The sequence below is a fragment of the Cyprinodon tularosa genome, unplaced genomic scaffold (genome assembly GCF_016077235.1).
Source record: "Cyprinodon tularosa strain WSP-4 unplaced genomic scaffold, ASM1607723v1 ctg761, whole genome shotgun sequence".
Lineage (NCBI taxonomy): Eukaryota > Metazoa > Chordata > Actinopteri > Cyprinodontiformes > Cyprinodontidae > Cyprinodon > Cyprinodon tularosa.
Window position 1 is genome coordinate 291,866 of NW_024039520.1, and position 27,321 is coordinate 319,186.

At 38.7% G+C, this 27,321-nt stretch overlaps 1 protein-coding gene across 5 annotated transcripts; it reads right to left on the reverse strand.

Moving 5' to 3' along the window:
• Window positions 1–1,732: 1,732 nt before the first annotated feature.
• On the reverse strand, window positions 1,733–21,235 carry pip4k2aa (phosphatidylinositol-5-phosphate 4-kinase, type II, alpha a). Of its 5 annotated transcripts, none has more exons than XM_038270484.1 (10): window positions 21,131–21,235; window positions 20,885–20,981; window positions 17,770–17,922; window positions 17,184–17,330; window positions 16,957–16,995; window positions 11,909–12,013; window positions 7,683–7,796; window positions 7,195–7,435; window positions 6,756–6,859; window positions 1,733–5,009 (listed from the first exon to the last, which is right to left on the reverse strand). In XM_038270484.1, the coding sequence occupies exons 1-10, from the start codon at window positions 21,193–21,195 to the stop codon at window positions 4,929–4,931; spliced, it is 1,146 nt and encodes a 381-aa protein (XP_038126412.1). In that variant the 5' UTR covers window positions 21,196–21,235; the 3' UTR covers window positions 1,733–4,928. The 5 variants fall into 5 exon arrangements, with proteins under 5 accessions (XP_038126412.1, XP_038126409.1, XP_038126411.1 ...); XM_038270481.1 differs by having other exon boundaries at window positions 11,900–12,013; XM_038270483.1 differs by having other exon boundaries at window positions 11,909–12,016.
• Window positions 21,236–27,321: the final 6,086 nt, after the last annotated feature.

Consider the following 27,321-nt stretch of genomic DNA (forward strand, 5'->3'; position numbering starts at 1 on the left):
CAAAGCTACTATGAGAAAAAGCAGAGATAGCATAATGTTAGAGTTTGAAGTTCCTAATTGAAGGATGAAATACAGCTGAAAATATTATCAAATATTAAATGAAAACAGTTCACTCAAATGTCCATAGTTTGAAAGGTCAAAGGGTCAGATTCAGACAGAGCAGCAAGATTGGTGAATTTAAGCTTATTAATCTTTTGCACTGGTCTTTAAAAAAAAAAACAATTAAAAATGTGGGTTTTATCAGTATTGGTAGAAACAGTCTGAAGAGTATTAAAAATGTAAAGGAATAAAAAACAATAGAAAGGCTGCTTGAAAGAGGGAGTTCTACTGCGGATTGAGGGCTCGCTCTGCCCCCTGGCGGCCATGCCTGCTTCCTGCAGCAGTGAGCGATGCAGCAGCTGCAGCGCACATGGCGAGGAGAGGAGCTCTTTGTTTATTGTCTGCAAGAGTGTCTGCTCCTTCTCCACATTTTACTCAGGTCTGCAACAAACAATCGGTGCGCTGCGCAACCAAGCACTCCGCTGCAGCAGGAAATCTGCAAATAATACAAAATATTATTTATTATTTAAAAAAAATCCAACCTGGAGCTATCAGCTTCCCCAACAATCATCATGCTGAAATATGAAAATGAGTCTGTTCAGGGTTGAAACGCTGCAGGTTGCTGCTCACAGCTTCCATCATCTCCCTCCGTCGTTTGATTTGAATTTATTCGGAAATATAAAACAAAAAACGCAGAAACAAACCGCTGAGTTCAATATATAAAGCTTATAAAAATGCAGCAGTGGCGACTGTGGCGAATAAACGTCTTATTTCAGTCATTTTTATTTAGACAAAGGCTCTAATTTCAAACGAAACATGCAGTTAAAATGCTGATTTAAACGAAATAAAATACGTTTATTAAGTGTTTGATAAAAGCGGGTAAAACATTTAACCACAGAACGAAAAATCAAACCATATGGACAAACTTAAATGAACCTTAACGTACTTTTATAGAATATCATCAACTCTATAATCTTTAAAAATACTTTAAAAAAAGAATTATTTATATTTAGACTATTTGCTATGATTTGGCTTTTTTTAATAAAAAAAGATTCCTTGATATTGATCTAATTTATATAGTTCTATCCATGTAGTTTATCCAGGTGTCACTGTGCGCTTTTAGTCGCTTGATTATTATGTTGCTCCACATTTATTTCAAATCACAGAATATGTTTGCATTTGCAGACAATAATGTGATAAGTTCTTTTTTAAATTTACGCTTTTTTCTTTTCCTGCTGGTTTGAAATCCAATGATAAATATTTCCATAATATATTTTAAAGGAGGAAGTATCCTGTAGGTGAGCCATACATATATATATATATATATATTTTTTTTTTTGATAGCCTTGATCCTTTTAGCCTAATAAAAATAATGAATATGCAGAGAAGAAACTTAAACCCTCAAAAATCAGAAGGGATATATTAATTTTTTCCTCCTTCCTTTGTTCTTTAGGTTTATTTCCTTGTATTTCTGCTTACTTCTCCATTTCATCCTTTTTCTGCTTCCAAGAAATGAATCCATTTTTAAGAATGATGACTTTAATAATTACTAAATAATTATAATCCTGAGTTATATAATTTTTCTCATAAAATAAGAAACATTTTATTTTTATAGCTAACTTTACCCCCCCCTTCACTCAAAGCTTCATGCACTGGAACGAAAATAAAAAAATAAAGAAACCATTTGAATCAGTTAGGCAGAACAAGTGCTTTAATTATTTGGAGCGAATGCTTTATGGAATGGAGTGTACTTGTTACTGAATCATTTAAGATTAAACAAACATACAGTTTCAACTTGACCTCTCTGCCACTGAAAGGAAACACTCGGCAGACTGTAAAACACAAGCATGCATACTCTCACACGTACAGTAACGCTCAAAGCAAACTGCCAGGGTCTGAAAGCGTCACAGGCTGCAGGGACTGAAGCATGCTCTGCAGGTTTTGGGTTGGTGCAAGAACATTTAGAAAAAAAAAAAAAAAAAAACATCCCACATCTGCAGATGATGCCTGGTCCTGAGCCAGTTTACATTTCTTTCCCCATGACTCTGGATACGGTCAAACACCCACATGGGAGCACTGCACACTTTTACCCCATTTACCACAGAGAAGAAAAGCAACAACAACAAAGAAAAAAACAAAACAAAAAAAACAACAAACACGTTTTACTAGACACAATGTTCTGAAGCTCAGAGGGGGTCGGGTAGGGGTTCTGATTTGGTGCATTTAGCTGTGCCAGCAGGTTGACTTGCATGTTGGTGCTGATGCAGGTGCTTTTGGGGGGAGGAGGGGGGCTTGCACCGCACTGGTTTCTTCATTTGCACAAAAGACAACAAAGCTGCATATAACATGTGCTCTACTGCATGTGAAGGCGAACCCTTTACAGAGATGGCTCACTATGATAACCACCGCCTGCTGGGGATGAACTCCCCGAGACCAAACAGATGTTTGGAGGAGAACTCAGAAAAAAACAAACAATCGAATCTAATGTGGTCTGCAGAAGTGGAGATAAAATAATAAAACAAAAAAAGAAAAGAACACTCCTCAATGCACTCCTATCTCACTCACAAAAAAACAAACTTAAAAGGCAGGAGCAGGTTGAACTAGCAGGGGGTTTAAAATGTGAGCAGACGCCACCTTCGGTCTGAGCAGAAAAGAAGCAGCTTCACACTTAAAGGTTACAAACACACTCATTTCAAATATTTACCCTTTTTCAAAGTTATTGGTTAAAAAACGACGAATTAAACTGTTTTATTACACAGACTGAGGACGAGTGGATGAACCAGGTGCTGAATATGGGGGAGCTCGCAAACACAAAAATAATAATACATCAAAGTAACACACACTGTTCATAAAATAATCCTTTACACTTGTTTGAAAAAAAAAGATTACAAAATATAAAAATTAAATAATTTGGAGTATAAAGGCACACATCTTGCACAGTGTATACAATAAAAACAGTTATTGAGTAAGCAACAGAGGAGACTACTTAATGCGATTTAGGCAGAGGGGCAGAGAGGAACGACAGAGTAAAGAGAGGAAAGGAAACTCAGTCCTGTGACATGCATCTTTTTTTTTTTTTTTATTCAACATACAATTAGAAATGATAAAAATTCAAACAGTCATTCTTCATCACTGCAGCACCGTCACTCCTGGCTCCTTTTTCCTCTATGTTCAGAGATTAAAATCCAATGTAAAAATAAAACCATCAATGTAATCTATAACATTTAAACAAATATTATGTTGGAAGCTTTTTGCGTGAGTCGGAAAGAACGAGCCGACATGTTTTAGTTGGTAACGCAACGTCACATACAAGTCACTAACTGAACACACGAGTATATTGCATTTCCCTTGTTAAGACCGTTTCCACTAATTGGGGTCGTATTTGTAACATTTGGTTCCTTTCCTCTTGTGCAAAATATACAAAAAAACAAACAAAAAAATTCTTTAATAATCACCAAAAACAGATAAAAAAAAAATAGCAAGAACAATGAATAAACACCAGAGTCACAAACGAGGTTAGAGAATGTTGCTGTTGGACCAAACCAGCTACTCCTCCTGATCTCCTTCCTCCCCAATTGACTTAACACTGATAAGATGCTGGAGGTAAAACCGCCTTTTTGCAACGCGCCGTACGTCTCCTCCCACGGGATTAGAAAGGTCAATTTACAGAATAAAATGTCTAATATTGCCGTGAGTTCTTCCAAACACACCCGTGTAAGAGACGGCGAGTCCTGCCGTGGTGGGGGGGCGGATCCGAGATCAGGCTTCTAAGTTTCAGTTCTGAGATGACTGATCTCGGTTGCTCTTTCTGCTGCGTGTGTAACAGAATAAAAGATCCTGACCAAGAATGAAAGTGCAACAGTTTGGGTTTTACTCATAAGGTGCTGTTGGCAACGGAAAAAATAAATAAATGACGGAGCCGTTTCGCTGTGAAATCTTTTTTTCTTTTTTAAAGAGCAGTGACTCACTCTTTTAGCTGTCACTGGTTACTTCGGGGCCATTCTTAGCAGCAGGAACAGAAACCGCGATCTCCCCCGGCAACGCCAAACTATTTCAAGAGGACGCTGGAGCAAGCTGCACTCTCATATCCCTCTTTTCTTCTCATTTTTGGAGATATTCAGTCTTCCCTTTTACATTTTAAACTACTGTGCATCACAAAGGAGATAAAAAAAACAAAGAAAGATAATCACAGACGGACACGGTGAGGAGTAAACACGCATTTTACAATTTAGCTAATGTGGACGGCTGTGGCCCAGAAGCTCAGAACGTGTAAACAAAAAGGGGAAGATGAGCGATGAAGGAGGCAGCTTTGTTTGGCTGGATGTGCGAGCAGCTTTTTAAAGCAGGTTTGGTTGTTGGCCTCATGGAAGACTGCTTCCAACGTCCTGGAACGAATCGACTGCATCAGGCAAGGCTCAACATTCACGTCCAGAACGGCTTTTAGAAACAATACGAGGAAAACAACAAATATCACATCAAAAAAGGACAAACAGAGGCAGGTGCTGAATGTTGGGTTACGGGTAATAACAATAGTTATTAAAAAAGAAAAAAAAATAGCCACAGGCTGACATTAATAACTAGAAACAAGAGATCCTGGTATGAAACATGTAATGACTTGGACACTTGCTTTAAAACGACCTCATCATCCAAAGTTACACATGAAAACAGAACTCAACAAGAGAAGGTTACATGTAAACAAACAATGTTTTGTTTAGCTGCAGATGGAGGGAACCCCGCTGAGAGAGAGAGAAGCTGACAGCGATTGGCCAAAGGGAGAGGGACACAAAGCTGTCAGGACACCTTATTAATCCAGCCTCTGCGCCCCTCGCTCCATCACACCTCCCCTCTCTTTCCCCATGTGCCTCGGCGCTCTTGTCGCTCTGGGGGGGCTATGACAGGATGGTGGTGATGAAATCATAAAATCTCTTGGAGTATTGCTCTGGGTTCACCGTGGAGATCTCAGCTCCGGCCTGCAGAGGGGCACACAAAGAAACTTCACAGTTGGCTAAATTTACCACAGTTTAGTTACAACTTTAGGACACTCCTATTCGTTTTACACAAAGCAAAGGAAAAGGGAAAAAAAATCCTGTTTTCTAAAGAATTGAGAAGAATTTGTCTTCCATAAGGGGCTACTGTGTTATGGCAATAATTAAAACACAAGTTCTAATTTAGATTGGTTTATTTTACAAAATGAAATTTTGAAGCTGATCATGAGGAGCAGGAAAAACAAAACTGGAGAGGAAGCAATGAACACACCCAGGGAGGAAGGGTGGTTAGGAGAGGAGGAATGGAAGAAAAAAGAAAAGAAAGACCAGAGACAAGAGAGGTAGGATGCAAGGAGGAAAAAAAAACAAGAGCTGGGGAAGAAGGAAGAATCCAAGACAGAAAAAAAATATGAGGGATGGATAATAAAAAAAAAAAAACGGAGGGAGGGAGGGAACATAGAAGGAGACACACAAGTTATGGATAGATAGAAGGAAGTAAGGAAGGAGGGGAAAAAAAAGAAGAACACAAAATGAGGATAAAACTGAGAGGAAAAAAAAGCTGACCAAAAGAACAGAACGTGTGGACAAAAGTAGCAAAGGATAAAAGACAAGGAAAGAAAGGAGGTTGGTAGGAAAAAAGAATAACGGACACAAGGAAGAGGGTAGGGTACAAGAAGGACAATTAGCAGGGATACAAGGAAGAAGAAATGAAAGGGAGGAGGTACAAAAAAGAAGGAAAGGAAGTAAGGAAGGAATAGCACTGCCTACACCACCAGTGAGCAGGACAGGTCCTCATCACTGAGATCCAAGGACTAGAAATCATGGTTCCATGTGAAGCCGCTGTGAGTCGGACGAACCAAGCTCCCTGCTGAAATTTACACCCAACCTTTTTTCAATGTAGGACTTTCCGCTAACTATTGTAAGTATAGGTCAGATATTTGTCTTATCAACAGCTGTTAATCTCTGCAGCTCCTCCAGAGCTACCATGAGACTGAGCATTTCTTCTCCCACACCTGGATTTATTCTTTTTTGCACTAGATTTTATTTAGGAATGTCAGAATAAAAAAAGGTCAGAGAGAAATTCACACATTGCTGTACATGTTTGTCTCTCTTAAATAAAAAAAAAAAAAATCATAAATTCTTTCTTTCTACTGCAAAATGATCTGCTCCTTCATATCGGCAAATTACACCACACCCAAACACATGTGGTACTTTGATTTTCCCGCAACAGAATGACAAAAAGATCAGATATTTAAATATTTTTACAAGGCCTCTTGAATTAAACAGAGTAAAAAACAAATATAAAAATAAATAACATTTTAACTTAAATGATAATTTCTGGACTTATCTGCTTAAATCATCTAATGAAAAAACAGAAGATCTAAATTTTATACAAGGAGTAACTAATAACAAGCTTTGTGAAACAAATCCTTGATGCTATCCAGCTTTCACCCATAATGAAGCCTGAGGTTTTCGACTTACACTAAATTAATAATAAAATAATAATAAAACATATTATTAAAAACCTTATAACAAAAACACAGTTATTAAGAAAAGAAGAAAACAAGAAAAAAGGTTTCCCTAAATGCTGATTTAAGTGGCGAGCCAACAATGTACACTAATGCTCCAATAAGGCTAACCCTAAAACTTGAACTCTTTACACAGTGTCAATATTTATTAATACTTGCAGACATGCAGCAGTTCTAATACAGAAGAGATTTATCAACCTACCCCATGTTTGACTGTTTTGGCGGCATGTGCTGCTTTCTTTTTGGCATCGTAATGCTGCAGGATGTCAATGACAGCCATGAAGTAAACCTCCTTTCTGGGAGCACCTGTAGTTAGAAGCAAATTAACTTAAGATAATGTGTGCCCCTGTTTAGCAGGATCAGAAGAAATTTACTATGAACATGTTATGTCCCCGGAAAACAATCTATGGCCACTAGGGGGAGCTCTCCGCACTGCAAGAACAATATAGAAAAAAAAAAAGTAAATATTCGTTAAGTGTATTTAGCCTTAATTTGAGTAGGTAAATAAGATGATTAGCCAATGGAATGAGTTTTATTACTCTTAAAAAAGATAATTAGATAATATGCACTTGAAATTTTTTATTTTTTTTTTTCCAGACCCTCCTTTGTCATCTATCATTGTGTTATAAATGGCCACTCACTATCGTTGCTTTTGATGGCGTAGACGTCGATGGTGGGATCAAACTCTCCGGGCGACAGAGGCTTGGTGCTATCCAGGGTGTTGCTTGGACTGTCGGGGGGCGTCCCAATGACCCCACCGTCGCTCTCGCCCTCCTCCTCTGCCTCGTTGTCCTCACTCTCCACCTCTTCCTGTTCGGCCCGCTCAACGTCGTGGATCCCCACAAGCAGACTGTAATCCATGAGCTTTAACTGGGCCAGGAACTGAGGACGACGGTGAGAAGGTTGAACCATGCATAATTAGTGTAAGGAATTGCATTCGAGTCAATGAGTCGATGCAATCAAAAGGTTTTCCTTAAATAGAAAACTTTAAATCACTGTATGATCTGGTGACCAGTAAAGTGCCTTGAGATGACATGTGTTCTAAATTGGCGCTATAGAAATAAACTGAATTGAACCAACACAGACAATAAGGCAATTGTTCTGAAACAACAAGCATTCATCCACATACCTCCACGTCTTTCCTAAGCTTCTCCAGGAACATTTTCTTGTTCTCCTCGTCGATGTAAATCTTCTGCCCATCATTGATGAAATCGTTGTCCTTATAGGTGGGCAGTTCCTTCGCCTGTCCATTAATGTCAGAGATTAGCAACCACACAAAAACAGCTCAACCGTACAGCTCTAACCTTATAACTTACCTAGAGTCATTTATTTTAAGAAACATTAATGAAAAAGCTAAAGTTAAACAAGTGTGTAAATCACTAAGACCTTACATCCTGTATGCTGCATGATAAGACTTTAAATGTTTGTTCATTAATCCTATTAGACATATTACTGCTTAACACAATTCATGCAGCATGCTAACAGAAGAGTGTAGATCCATCTGATGCATCCTCTGCACATTTTGAACATATCTTTTAGGATAAAAGATTACTGCTGGAACTGAACTTAGAAGGGTGCTTCGAATGCATCTAATAGATCTATGCCCTCTGTGCCACTAAGAAAAAAGGAAGACTTAAAGGGCATATTTCATTAAAAGTTATGTTCAGGGTTTAGGTTCATGACATTAAATTTCATTTGCAGATCAACTGTCAAGAATCCCTCAACATGTTGTTCAAGATATAATTTTAAAGGGTCTTATTGTGTAAGAATATTGCATTTTAAACTCACATCTATGCTTTGTGAAATACTAAAACGATGAAAAATGAATTAGATATTAGAACTTTGTCTTTGATTCTGATAACTCTGGAAATTTGCCCTTTAAGCTGCTAAAAAGAGGTTGCCTTTCAATTAAAAGCAACCCATACCAACATTTCACTGTATGTGTATGAACCATACAAACACAACAATTTTATCCACTGCAGTCAGTGTATTTATAAGACTGACTCATACAAACCGGCCAACTAACAAAATACAGGAGACTACAATTTAAATTCCTTCAAACAAGGTTTTATTGTCATTCATTAAATTGTGCTGCAGAAATGCCTGCAGCCTTTAGGGGGAAGCGTTGCTATGATGAGGAGGGATGGGGAGCCTTTTTTTGAGTCACTGAGGAAAAAATAAGGGCAGGAAATGAAGTAAGAGGGCAACAGCTGCAGTTTCAGCTACTACAATGTTTCTAAGGCAGCAGGAGAAGAGCAGCAACTAGATAATGCACGGACAGGACAACACTGACACATTCATACACATAGAGACAAATCCAATTCACAAACAAGGACACCGTGAGCACATATATACATCAAGACATTGACCTCCACATTGCAATAAACATGGAATGCACAAGTTGACCGACTTGAATGCTTTATGTTACATGAAACCTGACATGACAATGTTTTTATGAGGCTAAATCTAGAGTGAACACAAGTTATAGAATCCATCAGATAGACTGAGGTGGACTGCTGCTGCTATACTGACTGCAAAAACAATGCAAATAACTCTTATTAGTCTACAGAACTGATAAAGAATAACACAGAAAAACAGAAGTGGGTATTAATAAAGGAGGGTCAAATATGACTGCTGATAAAACAGAGCTTTTCCACAGCCTTGGAAAATTTATTCTACATTGTTGCTGGGTCTTTAGTAAAAACTATAATAAAGATCACCGATTATACACTAAAAATAGCTTTTATAGTTAAGCCTATGGCCACTTAAAGTTATCACGGGTATTAGGGGAAGGGGGTCTAGGATTGATGACAGTATATTGATAAAGTTGTGTGAAAAAGCTCCTGTATAATTCTTATTCCAGCAAAATGTAACACATATATGTATAATTTAGTATTATGTACGTTATTTATAGTGTGGAAAAGGGAACCAAATCATCCTGGCGCTAAAAGAGGTTTTATTTTATTTACAGAGCAACCAGAAAGCTATTTGCATCACTGCACATTTTCCACATATACTTTTTTTACAGCTTTAGTCCACATTTTATTAATTTTTCTCCTAAAAATCTAACACTCAATTTCCTTTTTGTCAATTTGGGAAAAGATTTATGACTGCTACAAGTTTATCACAAATTGAAACCTAAGGAAATATTTTTCCAGTAGTATTCACAGGCTGTATGCAGGGCCGTGTCACATAGCTCACTATGGTTGCATACAGCAGCTTTTTGATTAAATTGCAGCACCTTGTAAGCTTACCATTTTTCAATTTTTGTGTTTTGCACTTTGTTTTTGCTTATTTGTTAGTAAACTTAAGCTCTTATGTGTATTTACCATAACAAGATCACGCAACCAGATGTACAATGCTGCGCATGTAAGCAATAAAAAAACAAGGAAGAAATGGAGTCAACACTTCCCCAGCGAAGGGAAAGCCCAAGATCAAGGGTAAAAAAGTGTAAAAAAGAAAAAAAGAATAAATACCACCCTAGTATACCAAGAAGGATATGACAGTGCTCAAAATACAACATGAAAGGTGGTGGAGTAAATGCCTCAGAACTTGGTCAGTTTATAAGTAAGTACTGCCAGCAGATGGCGACAGTGTGCAACCTTGTTCATGTCTGCAGCAAAAGTTCCATTTGGGCTCAAAAAAGAACAATGTAAATGCTATCAGGATGAACACTTGGTGTGCATAGTTTTATTTACATGAACAAGTGGTTTTTGGCGTTTCATTTGATTCTAAAGCTTAGCACAGGTAACTTAATGCAGTTTGGGCCATTCCTCTTTGCAGCAAATCTCAGGCTCTGTCAGACTGGATAGAGACCTCTCTGCTCAGCCATTTTAGACTTAGACAGATTTTATTTTTATTATTTGCAGATCTCTCCACATCAGATTAAGGTCTGGACTCTGGCCTGACCACTCAAGGCACCTGACAGTGATTCTGATCCACTGGTTTGAGATCTTGGGTCAGCTACCCAGTCTTCCGGTGTAGGGTCTTCCATTTATGAATTATGGATGTCGCTGTACTTATTTGGACTTTTAAAGCACCAAAAAAAATTCTGTATCCTTCTCTAGATTTGTGCTTCTGAAATTCACTGCGGGAGCTTATATCATCAGACTTGGGCCTTTTACTAATCAAGTCTGATCAACTGAGTTTAGCAAAGGTTGACTCAAATCTAAGATGTAGAAACATCTCAATTTTGAACTTTATGACGAGGGCTGTAAATATTTAAATGAGCTTTAGTTTCATTTTCAAATTTCCCATTGTCATAACGGGATACTGTTTATAGAATTTAAAGGAAAGAGATGAATCATTTGGAATAAGGCAATGACATAACTAAATGTGGAAAAAACTGCAGTGGCATGAATACTTCTGGATGTACTGTATTTCTTATTACATTTAAATAACAAAAAGATAAACTGAGCTTAGCTAAGGAATAAGCCAGGCTATCTGCACAGATGGCTCATCTGCTTTACAGGTATGCCACTCTGAGCTCATCAACTTTGTCTTTAAAATGGATTTACCAGAATACAAATGATCGGTGAGCCCCCTGGACTCCTCACATCATGTCTGCAAATGTTTTATGTGACAGGAGGTATGTCCCAGGAGCCAAAATCAGCTTTGATTAAGTGAACAAAAAGTTTTATATGCTTTTTGCAAGCTGCTGTGACACCGTGTGGATTAATGTAGGTGGGCGCTGGGGGGGGCGGTTAGCTCTCCATCAAACTATGCTTCTTACAGTCATGGTATATCTAAGGCCCTCTGGCATGAAAAGGCACAAAGAAGGTTAATTAAGCTGTATTTTTGGATAGTTTTTTTTTTAACTATATTTGTAATTTAAAGTAACCCTATTAAGGGGGTTTCATGTCATCCAACTAGATGGCAACATTGTAAAAACAGAATTTCTTCACATCTTTTTTCATTTTACAGTTAGGGATTGTTTCCAACTGTCGTAATTTTTTTTTTTTTGAGGGGGGGGGGTCAAGCTTGTGCATACTTTTTAAATTATGTAATTTCAGCTAATCTCATCACACATTATAGCGTTCTTGTATATTGAAATTGTTGTTTAATATTTTCGTTTTACTTTAGGACTTATTCATTTGGAACATTTTATAATAAAGTGGGTATTGTGAGTTAAGTGAGTCTGACAAGCTGAGAAAAAAAAAAGTTGGCTGTAGATAAATGAAACACGTGGATATATGGGCCTCAAATAACAGTGCAGTGGTGTGGAGAATACGAAGAAAAACAAAAAAATAATGGTCAGTTGCAAAAAGAAAAAGGATAAATATGTCTGTCACACCGACAAAAAGGTTTAATAGATCATGCCTGATATATGAGCCCTGGTTCTCTTACATCTCTTACGTGTTTCATGGCACAGTAAAAGCGTGTGGCAATCCGCAGTGTTTGCAGCCTTTGCTGAACGTTACCAGATTTTTGCCGCTGGGGCACATCCTCTGGTGGGGGTGGCTGCTAGAGAAGGGTAGGGAGGGGTGAGGGAAAGGAACGAAAGGGATGGAGGAGAAAGGAGAAGAGCAGAAAGAGGAAGGAAGTTGGAAGTAAAGGCAAAGTGTTTCAAATTTAACAGAGCACAATAGATGGGGACGATCTGTAGGAAGAGATTCGTGAACGGATCGATTCCAGAAGGTCTGTTAGTCTCCAAACAAGCCCATTCAGGAAATGGGGACAGTTTTGTGAGTAAAGAAATAAAATACAGAGGGGTTTTTTGCTTGTAGTCATTAACTTTAGAGAAATATTTCCAAAGAGTCTTCCAAGCCTGTTAATATTGGTTTACTAACCTTTTCCTGCCATAAAGCTTTCACCGAGAAAGGAAGCAACCTGACAGAGGAAGGACCTGGGCCTAAGTAGAGCAGGGAAAGAACTATCTATATTTGTAATAATAAAATCTGCAGTCAGCTAAACATCTAAAGTGTGGTACTATTTCTAAGGGCTTATAATCTCTATTAAAAGGGAGACAAACATAAAGCAGCTCAATCTCATTCATATTCCCACATGAGAGCTGGAGACAGAAGGTAGTACTGGAAAGTTGGGAGAAAAAAGGACCTCAGAGGGTGTGTCTGAGCTGACACCTTAGGGAGCAATTAGCATCCTTTGCTAATACATGGATACTGAAAGGAGTGCCAAAGACAGACTCTCTGTGGCAAAACCACAGACGGCTGGTAACTGACATGAGCTGACAAACCTGGCGAATACTAGCAGGATTATCTTTAAGTTAACCTCTGTACTCAGGAAAGCCTGCTGCTGTTATTCAACAACCAAAGACAGCAGCTACAGGAACCACAAATCCTGATTGATGGAAAGGAAAACCCAAAGATTATTCTATGTATGGCTTTAACAGAAAACGTCGATATCGTGCAAAAACAGAATGACGCTGATGCTAACACACATTGGAATGTGTTAGGAAATAACTCCACTTTTTAAAAGGATGCAGAAAATTCTCATAGACCATGCAGATACATGCATGAAGGGGACAGGGCCATGCAGTTTGGAGAGTACTGAACTGTACCGTGCTTGTTGTTTGTGTGTGTGCAGTGCTTTCTGTTTGTTTTTCCACATACACACAGTGTGCTGTCACAAATAAGCACATATCAAGAGGCACAGTGCAGATTAATGTTGAGCTGCAGTGTGTGTGATTTGGACATTAGTTGGAGTGGATGTTAGTATAATGCCTTCATAGCTAAAATTATTAACCAACATTTCCTGACCCCATCTGCAAGTACAATGAGTTTATTTATATAATATTTTCTTAAAAAAAAATCACCAGAGCAACATCTAATAGAAAAAATTATTCGGACTTTACTTCTAAGTTCATCCGAATATACAATATATCGCTATTCGGCATAGGAAAGACAAGAGAACAGGACATTAAGGTAAAGCAGAAAACTGTTTATCAGAAAAAAAATGAAGAAACAGCTACTGGGCAACTTTTGCTCATCTAAAATTCTCTGTATTTAGGATGACAGCTTTATAATGAAATTATAAATAGGGCTCACAAACACCAAAGATAATCTTTCAGGTGAAGAGGATGCAAACAGAAGTAAAACAAAAAATCCCAGCGCCATACTTTTAGAGAAGTCCTGTGAAAAGCAGCCACATTGGATCTAAAAATCTTCAATATGACTGCTTAAGGACCATTAGACAGCAGCTAAACATAGTTTCTGCCTTTGCATCATAAATATAAAAATGTGTAGTTTTCTAAACTATACTGGAACTCAAAACTGCTGCAAATGAATCAGGTAAAACAAATAAATATGTAGTAAATCACTTTGTGGCCATTGTTAGGTCGAAGGGTGTGATGCTATAGCCTGACGTAGTCCTACTCAATTCTAGTCAGAATATGAGGCTGATACTGCTCCATAGAGCTGTGAAAAAAAATGCCTCTGCACTCAATTGGATAGACCTACAACCAATAAGAGCAACAGAGTGCGTGACGTATGTTAAGCGACCAAGGGAGCCAGCTGATAAGTTAAACTTTTGCCGAATCCCGTAGGAAGGACGCCAAAAACATCTTTCTTTTCAACAAATGCCTTGATCGCGTTTCTCTGTCCCCCTTTAAAATTAATTTGCTGTCGATATCTTCTAGAACAGACCTAATAGCAGAATCTACACACCTCAACTCTCCAGCGGCAGCCATTGTTGTTGTCACCCAAGCCCGCTTTGGTCACGTGGTTGATTACGTTACTGTTGATATTCTGTCCATCATCGTATAAAGTCCGCCCTGACAATTTGATTGGCCCGCCAGATATTGTGCGAGCATACTCCCGCTACTATTGAGCAGAGCCAGACCGAACTTCCCGACCTCAAACCTTGTGGGCGGGACTAAGTTCGGAATGGCACCCAGGCTAGTGATGCTATGGTCCCCCTTCCATCTCAGCCTACTGACTAAACACTCTAAATGGCAAATAAATGGGTCTTTGTTGGATAACATCATAAACATGGCTCATCAGACATAATGTCAACCATGTTCAAGGGCCAGTTCCCAGCTATTTAGTAAACTTGTGGGGTGAACTGTAGAGAGGGGTGGATCAATAAATCCCAAGGAGTTTCCTGAAGATATTTAGCAATGAGGAGTTTTCACAGACCCCTCTCTCTCTAGATGGTTCAACATTTAAAAAAGTCTGACTTAATAGTATAAGTATAAAAAAAAGGATGTTCTTTGTACAGAGGGTTAGGTTACTACAATAAGTTAAGCTTTTCTACACTTTAACATATTCTTGCAGTTATGGGCCACCAATTATGGAGCACAAAGCAGGAATGGACTTTAACATTATCAACCCAAATAATGTTTAAAGAAAAACAAACAAAACAAACAGAAAAGAAAATAGTAGCCTTCCTAGGTCTTCTGTAATCAGTATATCATCTTCTCATTCGTTCTCACATGAATGCATTAAATTGTTACTTCATCGCTATTGCTAGACAGTATTTCATAGACAGCTGTGCTGCAGAGAAAGAGGTCACACAGTGGGCTCACATGTGCTAATTCCTCAGCTGCTCAGGCTTTCCACTCATTTGTTTTAACCCCAGTGATTTCTTCTTTTTTTTGTTTGTTTTTGTTTTCATTCCTCCAGCTGCAGAGGGCTAAATTTAGTTAGGAGATTCCCTTAAGTGCTCTACGCTTCACTGCCTGGTGCCCAACAACTCAGCTCCAGTGAAGAAATAAAAAGGCTGCTGCAGCTTACAGCACTCAGGGCGGAACGGTGGCGAACTTACCAAATGAAGGAGGGGTAAAAAAGTCCAACTAAGGACAACTACTTGCTCAAAAAGCTGCTTGGCTGTACCACCAAGTCACTAACTTTTTAGTCAGAAAAAGAACCCTTTAGTCCAAACTCCATCCATGGCAGTATCATGGACAAAAAAAAACCTCTTTCTAGAATATATTAACCAAAACAGATATAGACATAACCGGGTCAGACACACACAATCCTCAAACACAACCGTACAGAGAGACTACTTAATCAAGACAAAACATCCAACCAAGTTAAGCTCCTTATTCAACAGAAATACAGACATACAGTTTCATACACCTCGAGCTTTCGCACAGAAAGCAAGCAGGGATCCTATGTGAGCTACAGAAGCAAGGTTAGGGGAGATGAACGTAAATTACCGGGACACAAAGGGCATGCAGAGGATAGAGAGGGGATGGAGGAACGAGATGGGTTTTGATTGGAGGAGATGGATAATTTTGCTGCTGTCGTTTCCACCCAAAGGGAGCGAAGCAAACACCTCAGCAGCTTTAGTCCGTTTGGGCGACGACAGCAGGCTAGGAACGGTTTCAAGCTGTGTCGGTTTTTGACTAAAGCAGGTTGTTTTCTGTCTCATTCTGTGATTTCTTTACATGGCTTTAAACTGACATGTAGCTGAATCTGGGCGATAATGTTCTTACTGAGAAATTTCAGCAGTTACTCAATAAAAACATGTTTTATAAGAGCTTCAATCCTTGCTTAGTTTTGTTTGAATGAAATTAAAGCAGGCCTCAAAGAAGTATTCTAGTGATTAAAATGTTACTTAGCACAGATGTAAGGGAAACTTTTTTTCGTTGTTGTAACAATACTTATTATTATATCTTAGGCAGCTGAAAAGTCTGTTTATTTCCCCCCAAAAGGTGCCAAATTAGTAAGGAAAATGCATGTATGGTTTGAGCAGCACAATCCAGGGTAGGAGTTGCTTCCCTAAAAACCAACCAAATCCTTTCTACCAAAGCCAAACAGCTTTTAAAGGAGGAAGTATGATGATAGGGGGCAAACTAAAAATATGTTTCATCATAATTGAAGTAATTCTCTATGCAGAGAGATCTCAGGTTGAGGTTCTGCAATCCCAGACTTCAGATTTCGGCACTGGGACCATGTTGGGGGATCACAAAGTTATTAAAACCACCACTGCTGACTGACAACAAATACTGTTTTAGGAATAAGATGTCATCCCAGAGCCGTTTCTGATCAAGCTGTTGATGTCCATAAGGAGGAGGTCCCAGGCTGCTGTGGTTGTGTGTTGTTCCCCCATTTGTTAAATGAATGAAATGTTAAGCTTCCGCTTTGTCTCTTCATATTTGGTGTAAAGCAACTAGATGGAGAAGTAGGAATGACAGTGACTGCTCCAAGGACAGACCACCATGCCCCAACATCTGGCTGGTTTTGAATGGGCACAACCCTCATTCTGAAAGAGCACTTTCCCTCAAATTGGGCTGTATTGAGAGAGAATAAACTGCCTTTCCATTAGTACATAATTTATCTCAGTTAAAACAAAGAAATAGTCCAAACATTCATGTCCTTACTCTCTGCGAGGAGCACATTATTCTCTTTGACTCCTTTAATAAAAAACTACCAGGTCTGGTAAAATGAACGAATGTGTTTGTGTATTAAGAGCTGATCGTGGCTCAAGGCAGGGGACTGTACCTTCTCCTTATCACTGGCCTCTCTTGCTACTGTGGAACCCTAAAGAAAGAAATATGTGTATGAGAAGGCAGATCTGCAAATACAAGAAATATAATCCACTAGAAAATACTTTAGCTTACATTCTTTCTAAAAATTTGTCATTTCTATTAAAAAGAGACTAGCACTCCCGAGCAATAAACAAACAAGTGTTTGTTCTTTCATTAATCTCTCCCGTCTCCCCTTCTTACCTTTAAATCATATTTTTTGTAGACAGAAAGGCGGTGAGAGAAGACATTGCGAGTGACAATCATGTAGGTCTCGTCTCCGTCCACTGTGAGACGGTACATCCCCAGAAACTGAGGAAGTAGGGTGTTGCCATGGCACTCCACAATGAACTACCAAAAGAGAGTGGAGAATACAAATTTATGGCCCTTTCATATCACAATGGCTCTTTGCAGTGTGCACAAGTGGGTAGTAACAAAAGCAAAGAAGAAAACACAGCATGGTGCCTTTAAGAGTATTTTTTTTTTGGTCATCAGCTTTGAGGTGATAAATGGATGAGGACCGCGGGGGCTTTTCCTATAAAGGCTCCCTTAGGAAACCTGTGCTGTTAAAATAAACAGATATTAAAATGCAACATTAAATGTTCGATTACCGCAACATGGCCAAAAACTAGAATATTCTCTACTTATAAATATTATAAAGAAATTATGAGACAGATGCTTATGGATTTTTAAAAATCCTGCAAATTAATTATTTGTAGAGAAACACAGGGAGAAAAAAAAAAAGAAAAGACAAATGGGTTGTCTTACATCAAAGAAATAAAAAATTCACCTGATGGTATTTCTTTAAAATGTTGTGCATCTCAGCCACATCCTCACTGCTGATGGTCTTGATGACGTAGCGCTTATCGTAAGAGGTATGAAAGCGGGCCCCACTGCGACCCTGGGCCTCACTGTTTAAGGGAGCGCTGCGAGTCAGAGAGTTCTGCAAACACAGAACAAACACATACAGCTTAAACAAAGCTATACTTTTTTGAAGGTTTGGCTGAAGAACTCTGGTTTTACTGTGTAAGGTTAAGATTTCACCCAATGCTGTGCTTGGCAGCTGTATTCATACCTATGAAACTATTAAACGTTTTATTAACTTAAACTCTAGTTTCACTGTCATATTTAATACTTCAATGTATTTCATATCACAGATCTGATACAAACAGTTCTATGCTAGAATATAAAAGTTATGGTTTCCTAATCTTTTACAAATAAATATCAACAAAGTGTGGCTTACATTTGTCTTCAGTCTAAAACTGATGCTTTGTAAAACCACCTTGAACTACAGTGGCAGCCGTAATCCTTATAATGTTTGCCTCCAACAGCTTTGAATATTTTCTCCACACCTCTCTCAATATAACTCAAAATAGCTCAAGCTGAGTCAGACTGGGCATCTGTAGTGTTGCCAAACACTTAACTGAGTGAAAGCCAAGAGCTTTGTTTAGTTAAGAGCCAAACCATTCTATTGGGGCTCTGCCTACATGTTTCAAGTTGTTTTTCAACAGAAAAGGAACCTGTTAAATCCTCTGTTGCCTCCAAGAGGGGGGGTTCCCACTGCATGATGCTGCCACCAACACTTTTCTCACCCTAGAGATCCCCTTCCCTGTGATTAGCAGGGTTATTTTTGGTAAGCTAGCCAAAAACTTATAGTTTTGTCTCATATACACTAAAGCAACTGCTTTACATAAAATCCCAATAAAATATATTAAAGATTGCGGCTGTAAAAGGATAAAAAACCTTAAGGGAATCGAGCATATAAGTATCTCTTAACCTCTTACACCCTAAGGGGGTATAAATAAATTTCTGCCTGACAAAAACACACAAAAGTAAATCACTTATAGCCTCAAAGCTATTAGATTTAAGAAGAAACTTTTGGTACGTCTGTAAAGGTAAGATGTCATAGAATGGTTTTCTGGTGTCAGCACCATTGTAGCTTTGACCCTGCCTGAAATATTAGGGACAAAATACTTTGCATTTTTTGAACCTCGCCAAAATTTTCTTTGAAATAAACATTGCAAAACACTACCAAAATATTATTTATAGCACAAAAAAGTAGTACAGACTTTTAAATCTAAATGTTGTGTAAAAATATACCAAATTTGGACTCAATCAGATGAATCATATTTATTTTAGAATGGTATTAGTGAGAAATTTCTTAGGCGGAGAGGCCATTTTGGCACATTTATCCAAAAATGTCACCAAACTGTGCCAAATGTGTTTTTTACATCAATACTGGGGGTTTGTTAAAATTACGAGGTCACGTAGCAGCTGGACCCACCGGTGGGTCCGTAGGGTTCTAGGGGTTAAGCTGGGCATACACTGTACGATTTTTTGCCCGTTTCAGGCCGAATTTCCAGTCGTGCGAGAATGTTTCGATTGGGCCGAATTTCAGCTTGATCGTGTGTCGTGTACAGGGGGTAACGAGGGCAATCAACCTCTTATGACCACCTCCCCATCAGGAATCATGAGAAAATCAAACATTTTTGAAATTCAGTTTGCTGTCATGGGCAAATCTCTCATTGGGCATGCGCAAAATGATTCTTCTTCTCCTTCTTCCTCTCAGATTAAATCATAGAAGCATGGCGGGGATGTGGGTGTAATGGAGTTCGTTATGTAAAAGTCACAGACCGTAGTAGCCACGTTTGCTCAGCCATGTCTTTGTTCAAAAACTTTGCCGTATTTTCTTTTTAGGGCTTCCAGCACACAAAATTGCATAAATTGGATAAATTACATTTCACTCTAGTGAGTTTCATATTCCTCTTCTGCTTGTTTGGCTTCCAGATAGACGAGTCCAAGTAGCACTATCTCACAGTGGAGCTCAGTCCGATGTATTTTTGACGTACAGTGTGAGCAGGTAAATCGCATCAGAGCATTCGGTCGCACAGTGTGAGAACATACATCGTGAGCTGTGAACTCACACTGTACGATGAAACCCTCTGGTTTCGTCATACAGTGTGAGCTGTAGCTGCATGTAGCAATTGAAAAAAATGCACAGTGTATGCCCAGCTTTAAAAGTATCAGAACCAATCCTGGTCCATATTAAAATGGTAAATTTAGCTGTGATACTAATGTGTTGGATGATTTTCCATAATTTCTAGGGATCTACTTCGTCTTCCTACCTCCTATGCCAAAGTATAACACATGAGATTCTGACTCTTGTACTTGTCTGTACAAAGCAAAAGACACACAGAGGCGAACAGCTGCTACCCAGACTTTGGAGACTAAAGTAACATGATTCAACATCTCCTGGCTCAATTCCACATTCACCAAGAATTCCTCACCCTCCAGATCCTTTCTTTCACAAAAAAACACCATAATATACTATCACTACAAAGGGAATACCACCCTTTTCAGTAGGATATAATTATGAGTCGTTTTTGTGTTTGCTATCATGTCTCAAGATGCATTTATTAATATATGAAAGAAAAACATAGATTTATGTTTGTGCTTAACATATTGTGCAAAATACGCAATATACCTGGTAAAGTAAAAGTGTGTAAATGAATAAAGAATGGATTAAACACAGCAATAAAAAAACACTGAAAAAACCCAATGAACTTTATGTTTTAACCCTAAAGTGATAAATAGTAAATTCTACACTTCATTTGGACCGGACAGCAACACATTGACTCCAACCAACTGAATCCTAAAGTAAACATGAAGGGAGGACAGCTGCACTGCGCTGGAACACAATGACCTCTAAATACTGCCAAATCACGGCCTGCACTGGGAAATAGGGGCTTACTAGGAAAGAGGGAAAAAATAAAAAATCAAGGAACTGGAAGACTGGACTCCAACAAAAGCAGAAAGCACATTGAAAGTTTCTTCATTCCACAGTAACTGGCAACCTTCTACCAAATCAGATGTCCTTTTAATCTTAAATCTAAACTACTTCTTACCGAGAAATCCTGATCATCGATACCAAACCTCTCCCTGAGGTTTCGAAACACGAGGGGGCAGTACTCCTTGAATTTGAAATGGCTCGGCATGTTCTCTCTGCACACAAAAAGAAAATGAATCAGGAAACAGAGAGAACATTGATAAACAGATAGTGCAAGTCTGGCATCTGTCTTTCTTCAGTATCGTTATAACTTACAGGAGGATAGACATTTTACTTGATTGCTGTGGCAAATTAAATGCCTTACTTGTTAAAGAGGTGGTTGTCCACTTTAATCTTAGAATAGGCTTTGAAGTCATCTGGCATGAGCATGATGGGAATCTGAACATGGCTTAACTCGTTTATCTGTGCAGAGAAAAAAGAAGAAGAAGAAATTTGAATATCAGATTGACAGAAAAAAGCAGGTTGGTATTTACCAAACAGAGGTTCATAAACAATGTGATAATGGCTTATTAGTCTGCAAGACAACACGCTTCATGTCTGCTTTGATGCATACCATATGTTTCCCCCTATTTCCCCCAATTAAAGACAAAACATTAGAAGGATTTGGCACTGTGTTAAAAAAGGGGTTAATACAAATATCTGCTTGGAAAATACATAAATTTGCCAAAACGGACAGAAGAGAGTCCCACTTCCACTAGTGTGCTTCTTCTGACACATTAAAAAGCACCAGGACAGAAATTCTGAAAAACTATTTAAACAGTCTCTTTCAGCTTATAAAAATGTTATATGATCAACATTTTGCAACTCAAAGGTATTTTTTTACAGTGGTAAGTGCAAAGGTTGCCTTTTTAACATTTCCACATGCTAAGGTTATCATAAACAGTAAAAAAAAAAAAAACAGTGATCCCCTAGTGACCTGGCATTGGTCCTTATGCTCTCATTTCCAATAAAAATAGGCTTTACTACTTTATTAATCACCCACTGATAATCAATCTAGCCTCAAAACTGCAAAGAACGAAAATGGGGAGAAATATAAATGAATAAATATAAGAGCATGAATGTGAATTACAGAATCTGATGGAAGAGTAATATTTTGCATATGAACTCTGAAAGCTAAGGTCAACGTCTTTCTTTCCTTTACATTTTAAATCAAAGCAGGAAGACCTGAAGTTATTATTAGAGCTTAGATAAGCGCCTAAAGTTCAGGCCTGAATCAGTGTCCTCATCTAAGCTGTTGGTATTATGAGAAGTCTACAAATCCTGCCAAAACTGTTGAAGTTTAGAGGTGTTTTAAATAGACTGATTTAAAAAAGTTGGAGACTTATGATTAAGAAAAGATACTTCAAAGTCCAATGGCAGGTTTTTAAAATATGAAGAGATTTTCCTCCAGTTTCTCTTTTAGCCAGGTGAGCAGGGAGCATTATCTGCGCTGTACATTTTAAAAGATTCATTATTTTTTGTCATTTTTTCTTTAAAATGTTTTGTTTTTTAGGCCAAGTTATTGAACAGCATGTCTTGTCTTTTCTACATTGTTTCAAAGTTGTCGAAGGAGGATAATACAAAAATCAGATTTCAGAGGGTTTTTTGTCATTAGAAACTGAGCACTACTTATGACTGGGCTTACGTTTTTGTTTCACGTGGTCAAAATAATAGCTGTGCAATTTATTACATTCACATTACATTGTTTATGTCTGTAGATAACCACAAAAATAATGCAAAAAAAAAAAAAAAAACATTTTTCAATGTATTTTTGCCATTCTGTGTTTTGCACGTTCTTAATTTTTTTTCCCCCCATCACCAACAGCCTTCGTCTAAAATTCGAGCCTTGAGAATGACAATGACTAAACAAACTAGACACAGACTATCACACCCAGTTAGACTTCACATACAATGACTGAATGCGTTTCTATAATGATTCAACAGAGAGGAACACATGTGGACACTTGACATCCTGGCACACTAATAAAGCCAAAGGCCTTCAAACACTTACGGCTCCATGCAGGTATTTCCACTTCTAGCTAGCTGTGCTCCACATTGCTGCATTACGTAGACCTGACATTTGTTATGACAGCAGGCACAGCTTGATAAACATATGACGCGTGTGTGCTTGTCTCTATGGATGTTTCTTTGTGGTGGCCTGCAGGCAAGAATGCTGGCAGGTTGCTCCATTTGCTCTCTATTAATAACCTTACATTTCAGCAAGCATTTCTTTAAAATACCGGTGGACTAAAAACGCTCCAATAGTCAGGCTCTTACTGTACATGCAGCATTTAATTACAAATTCCAACCATTCATAAAGGTGCAATTTATAAGTAGAGCATTTCATTTAATGGTATTTTTTTGTATGTCAAACTTATTTCAGCAAATTTAAACCATTTATTTGATTAATTTGGCACATCCATCTTTTCAGTTGTCTGCTGTTTATCTCGATTCCTTTAGTCACCTTTTCCCCTTGTTGCCAATTATGATCATTTTAGTTTATCTCCTCCGCATTTTTCAAATACTGAGGAAATCAAAAGTATGATATGTGATTCACCTCTATATGCTAAATGTCAAACCATCTACATTGATAGGTTAAAAGCTCTTTCCTGGCCAAGCATTAAGAAAACGGTTCCATTTTAGGACGCAAAAGCATCAGCGTGGCTGTTCACATTTTAAAATCCGTTCCGGAGTTACTTCTCTTGATGGTCACATTCTGATATACTGCATTTAATGAATGAGTGAACACCAGTGGACGCTCTTCAACTAGCTCCAGAAACAAGAACAAACGTTACACTTGATCAGCTCTGACTGGTGATCAGCACGTCAAACAGAGAAATCCGTCTTTTTATTTTTTAACACTACATGTTAATGGTGTACAGGGGCAAAAAAGTACAATCGGCCACTGATTGTGCAAGTTCTCTTCCTTAGAAAGATAAGAGAGTTCTGTAATTTTCATCACAGTCACTTCAACTATGAGAGACAAAATGAGAACAAACAAATATCTAGGAAATCAGATTGCAGGATTTTTTTTAATTTACTTGTTAATTATGGTGGAAAATAGATATTGAGTTGTTAACAAAAGTTCAACTCTGCATTTTGTAGCAGACAGGTTAAACATTTCCTGTAAAGGCTGACTATACTTTGAAACCAGGTCGTCTGCGTAGGTGTTGCAGTGAACGCAGAGACGTCCCTGCCCCCTCCGCAGACACTCTGCGGCACCTCTCCCAAATTGTATGTGACCGTAGACAGTGCTACAGACAGGAGGGCTCTGATTGGTCAAATCTACATCCTCTCTACCCATGCGTATTGCCTGTTTGGTACCTTACCAGCTTGTTTTTTGTATGATCACCATTATGGAAAACGACTCGTGAAGTTGGACCAGCTAGAAGAGCGAGGTGCTCAAGAACGCTGGGACCCTTTTTCCACCTGGATCTCCGCTCTTTTTTGCCCTCATGTCCCTCCGTTGTCGGACAAGCTTGCCCCCACTTCCTCACCGCTAGTTTGTGATTGTCCCTCTTATTTTGTGGAATAACATAGCGCAGGCCACGCTTCAATATTGAGCATAAATCAAAAATGTCTGCATCATACCTGCAACAAACATACTGCAACACACTGCTGTGGGAGTATAACCAGCTCTTTTGTCTATACCAGGTTTGCTGACGTTGTAGCTGGTATTTTAGCCCATTCCTCCATGCAGTGGTGTTTTGAGGGTGTTGCTTGGCACCATGGACTTCCAACTCCCTCTGAATATTCTCTTTGGGGTTGGCTGCAGACTGGGTAGCCCACTCCAGGACCTTGAAATGTTTTTTACAGAGCCACTTCTTTGTTGACTGAGCGGTGTGTTTGGAATCCTCTTCATGGTGGAAGACCAAGTCATGTTTTCATCTTCAATGCCCTCAATAATACAATGAATTTAAAACCTCATGGTAAATGGCCTCATTCATTCTTTCCATAACACAGATAAGTTGTGTTGTCCCCTTTGCAGAAATAAGCCCTGAAGTATGACGCTTCCCCCCTGTGCTTCAGAGTTTTGTTGGGATGCAACTTGGCAATGTTCTTCCTCCAAATATGACATGTGGAATTTGTACCAAAAAGTTCCATTTTAATTTTATCTGACTGCATGATATTCTCTCAATCCTATTCTGGATCATTAATTATTCAGACAGATCTGGGCATAAACTGGCTTCAGCAGGGGGACCCCCTGGCATTCCAGGATTTAAAGCTGCAGTCTGTAACATTGAGAAGAGAGCAGACTTCGACTTAAAATTTGAAGAAAAACAGGTTTCACTCCACTCCCCCACCCTCTCTGCTTCACTCATGCCCCACCTTCAAGCTCCACCCCTCTCACAGCATCTGCGCGGCTACCGCATGCCACAAGAAGCGTCCAAGCAGCGTACGCAGCATGGAGTGTGAACCGGTAAGAGCGATAACACTCACCTCCAAGCAGCAAGATATAAGATGCTGGTTATACCGAAGTTTGCCGTGTAAGCAGTTGTCGGCAGGGGCAGTAAGGGCAGTTTCTCTTTCGCTGGTGGCTGTCGCTCCGCCATGACTTCCACGCGCGTCCTCCTGACTGCGGCAGCAGCAGCTTAAGCGGTGGGGGGGGGGGGGGGGGGGGGGGGGGGGGGGGGGTTGGTTGTTTTGTGTTGTTTTGGTTGTTTTGACTCGTCCCGAATTTTTCTTTCCATATTGAAATACAGGCAGTATGCGGGACCAATTGAAGCAGTTTTTTTCACAGGTTACATATCACATGTACTGCTGTCTGGGCATAGGGACAGTTTTAGCCAATATGACAAAAAAGTGATTTTTAAAAACTTACAGACTTCAGCTTTAAGTCCCTCTGGACATAGTGTGTTCTTGATGCTAGCCTTTTTTCCTTTGGTCCCGGCTCTCTGAAGGCAATTCCTCAGGTCTCCCCTTGTAGTCTTGTCCTTTTTGGTCACCATTATCAAGATAATTTTGACCCCACAGGACGAGATCTTGCATGGGTACAATTGTTCTCAAAGTTGATTTATTCACACCCTTGTGCCTGCCTATTGTAGATTCACTCTTCCCAGCCTAGTGAAGGTCTAAAATCTTCCTGGTGTCCTTCTACAGCCATGGTTGAATTTGGAGTCCAACTGTTAGAGCTGTGGACAGGTGTGTTTTATACAGATAAAGAGATCAAACAGCTGCCATAAATATAGGCGATGAGGGGAAGACAGAAGAGCTTCTTAAATAAGTTAGAGGTCTGTGAGAGAATACTTTTCACAAAAGTTTACCTAAAAAAAAAAAAAAAAGATTTAAAAATCCTACGATGTAATTTCTTGTATTATTTTTTTCCCCGTTTTGTCTCTTGTAGTTAAAGCATACCTATGATAAAAAAAAATTAAAGACCTCTCATCTGTCCAAGTAGGAGAACTTGCACAAGTAGTGGCTGGCTAATTTTTTACCCATTGTATAAAGGCATCTACTAAAAGCATGTACTTTATTGAGTTAAAAAAACAAACAAACAAAAAAAGCATTCTAATGCAAGTTAGTGTCATATATTAAGATTTATTAATAGGGATAATCTCACTTATTTATATAGTATCCATCTCACTCCCCAGCCCATTTATCCTGATCTAGTGTTTGAAACACTAGTAGCCTACCCTCTCCCCATCTACCATTTTGAGGGAGATAGATGGAACTTTTGTTGAAATTGGAAGAATGTTGACTAAAGGAAATTACGTCAAACTATTATAGTCAATGTCATGAGTCAACTAGTTGAAGAAGCATCCCTAGGAAATAAAAATAAAACTGATTGTGCAGAGCAGTTTAACCAAAAAATGGCTTTGACTTACAACACTGTACCCATTTTGACAAGTTAGAAGAAAATTAACCCCTTAACAGTCTGTCTTGGCAAAAACCTATTGGCTCTTTGAGCCTCTAGGGCCGACCTGTGGGCAATGGATGGTTAACAGAGCAGTAGCTTTAAGTTCTTATGCTCCACTAATCTGCAACAAACTCCCAGAAAACTATAAAAGTGATGAAACCCTTGGTTGCTTTCAATCCAGATTAAAAAGGTATTTATAAAGAGTGGCTTTAGACTTTGCCATCTACACATTTTAGTTTCAAAGCCCAACTTTCTTTGATTTGATGGACAATAATTTTATTCTTCTTTAATTATCTTTCAATGTACTTTTCCATGTGTATTTAATTCTGCACTTTGAATTATCTAGCTACTTATATATGCTATATAAATAAACTTGCCCTGCCTAATGGGTTAATCACTGAATGTTGCTTCTTATTAATCTACTTTAACTTAGATACTGTTATAAGCAACAAATGGTAAAACAAATCAAGAATATAGGAAGAGAAAGGGAAGCAAAACTGAACAAAAGACATGAAAAGGGAGACTTCTGAGTGTCGGAGTCGGCAGATGCCATGTTGGAGTATGTTTCAGCACCCTCGTGTGACAGGCACTGACGTCACGCTGGGTGTTATAAAACAGATGAATCCTTGGTGCTCAGCAGGGAGACGTCACCTAATCAA

Excerpts from the sequence above, each read along its gene's own strand:
- pip4k2aa (XM_038270480.1), bottom strand. The coding sequence starts at position 21,195 with ATGCTCATGCCAGATGACTTCAAAGCCTATTCTAAGATTAAAGTGGAC. Across the intron at positions 17,923-20,884 it reads TCGATGATCAGGATTTCTCG|AACTCTCTGACTCGCAGCGC; the intron begins GTAAGAAGTAGT and ends CTGTGTTTGCAG. Across the intron at positions 6,860-7,194 it reads CGCCATCAAAAGCAACGATA|GTGCTCCCAGAAAGGAGGTT; the intron begins GTGAGTGGCCAT and ends TTCTAACTACAG.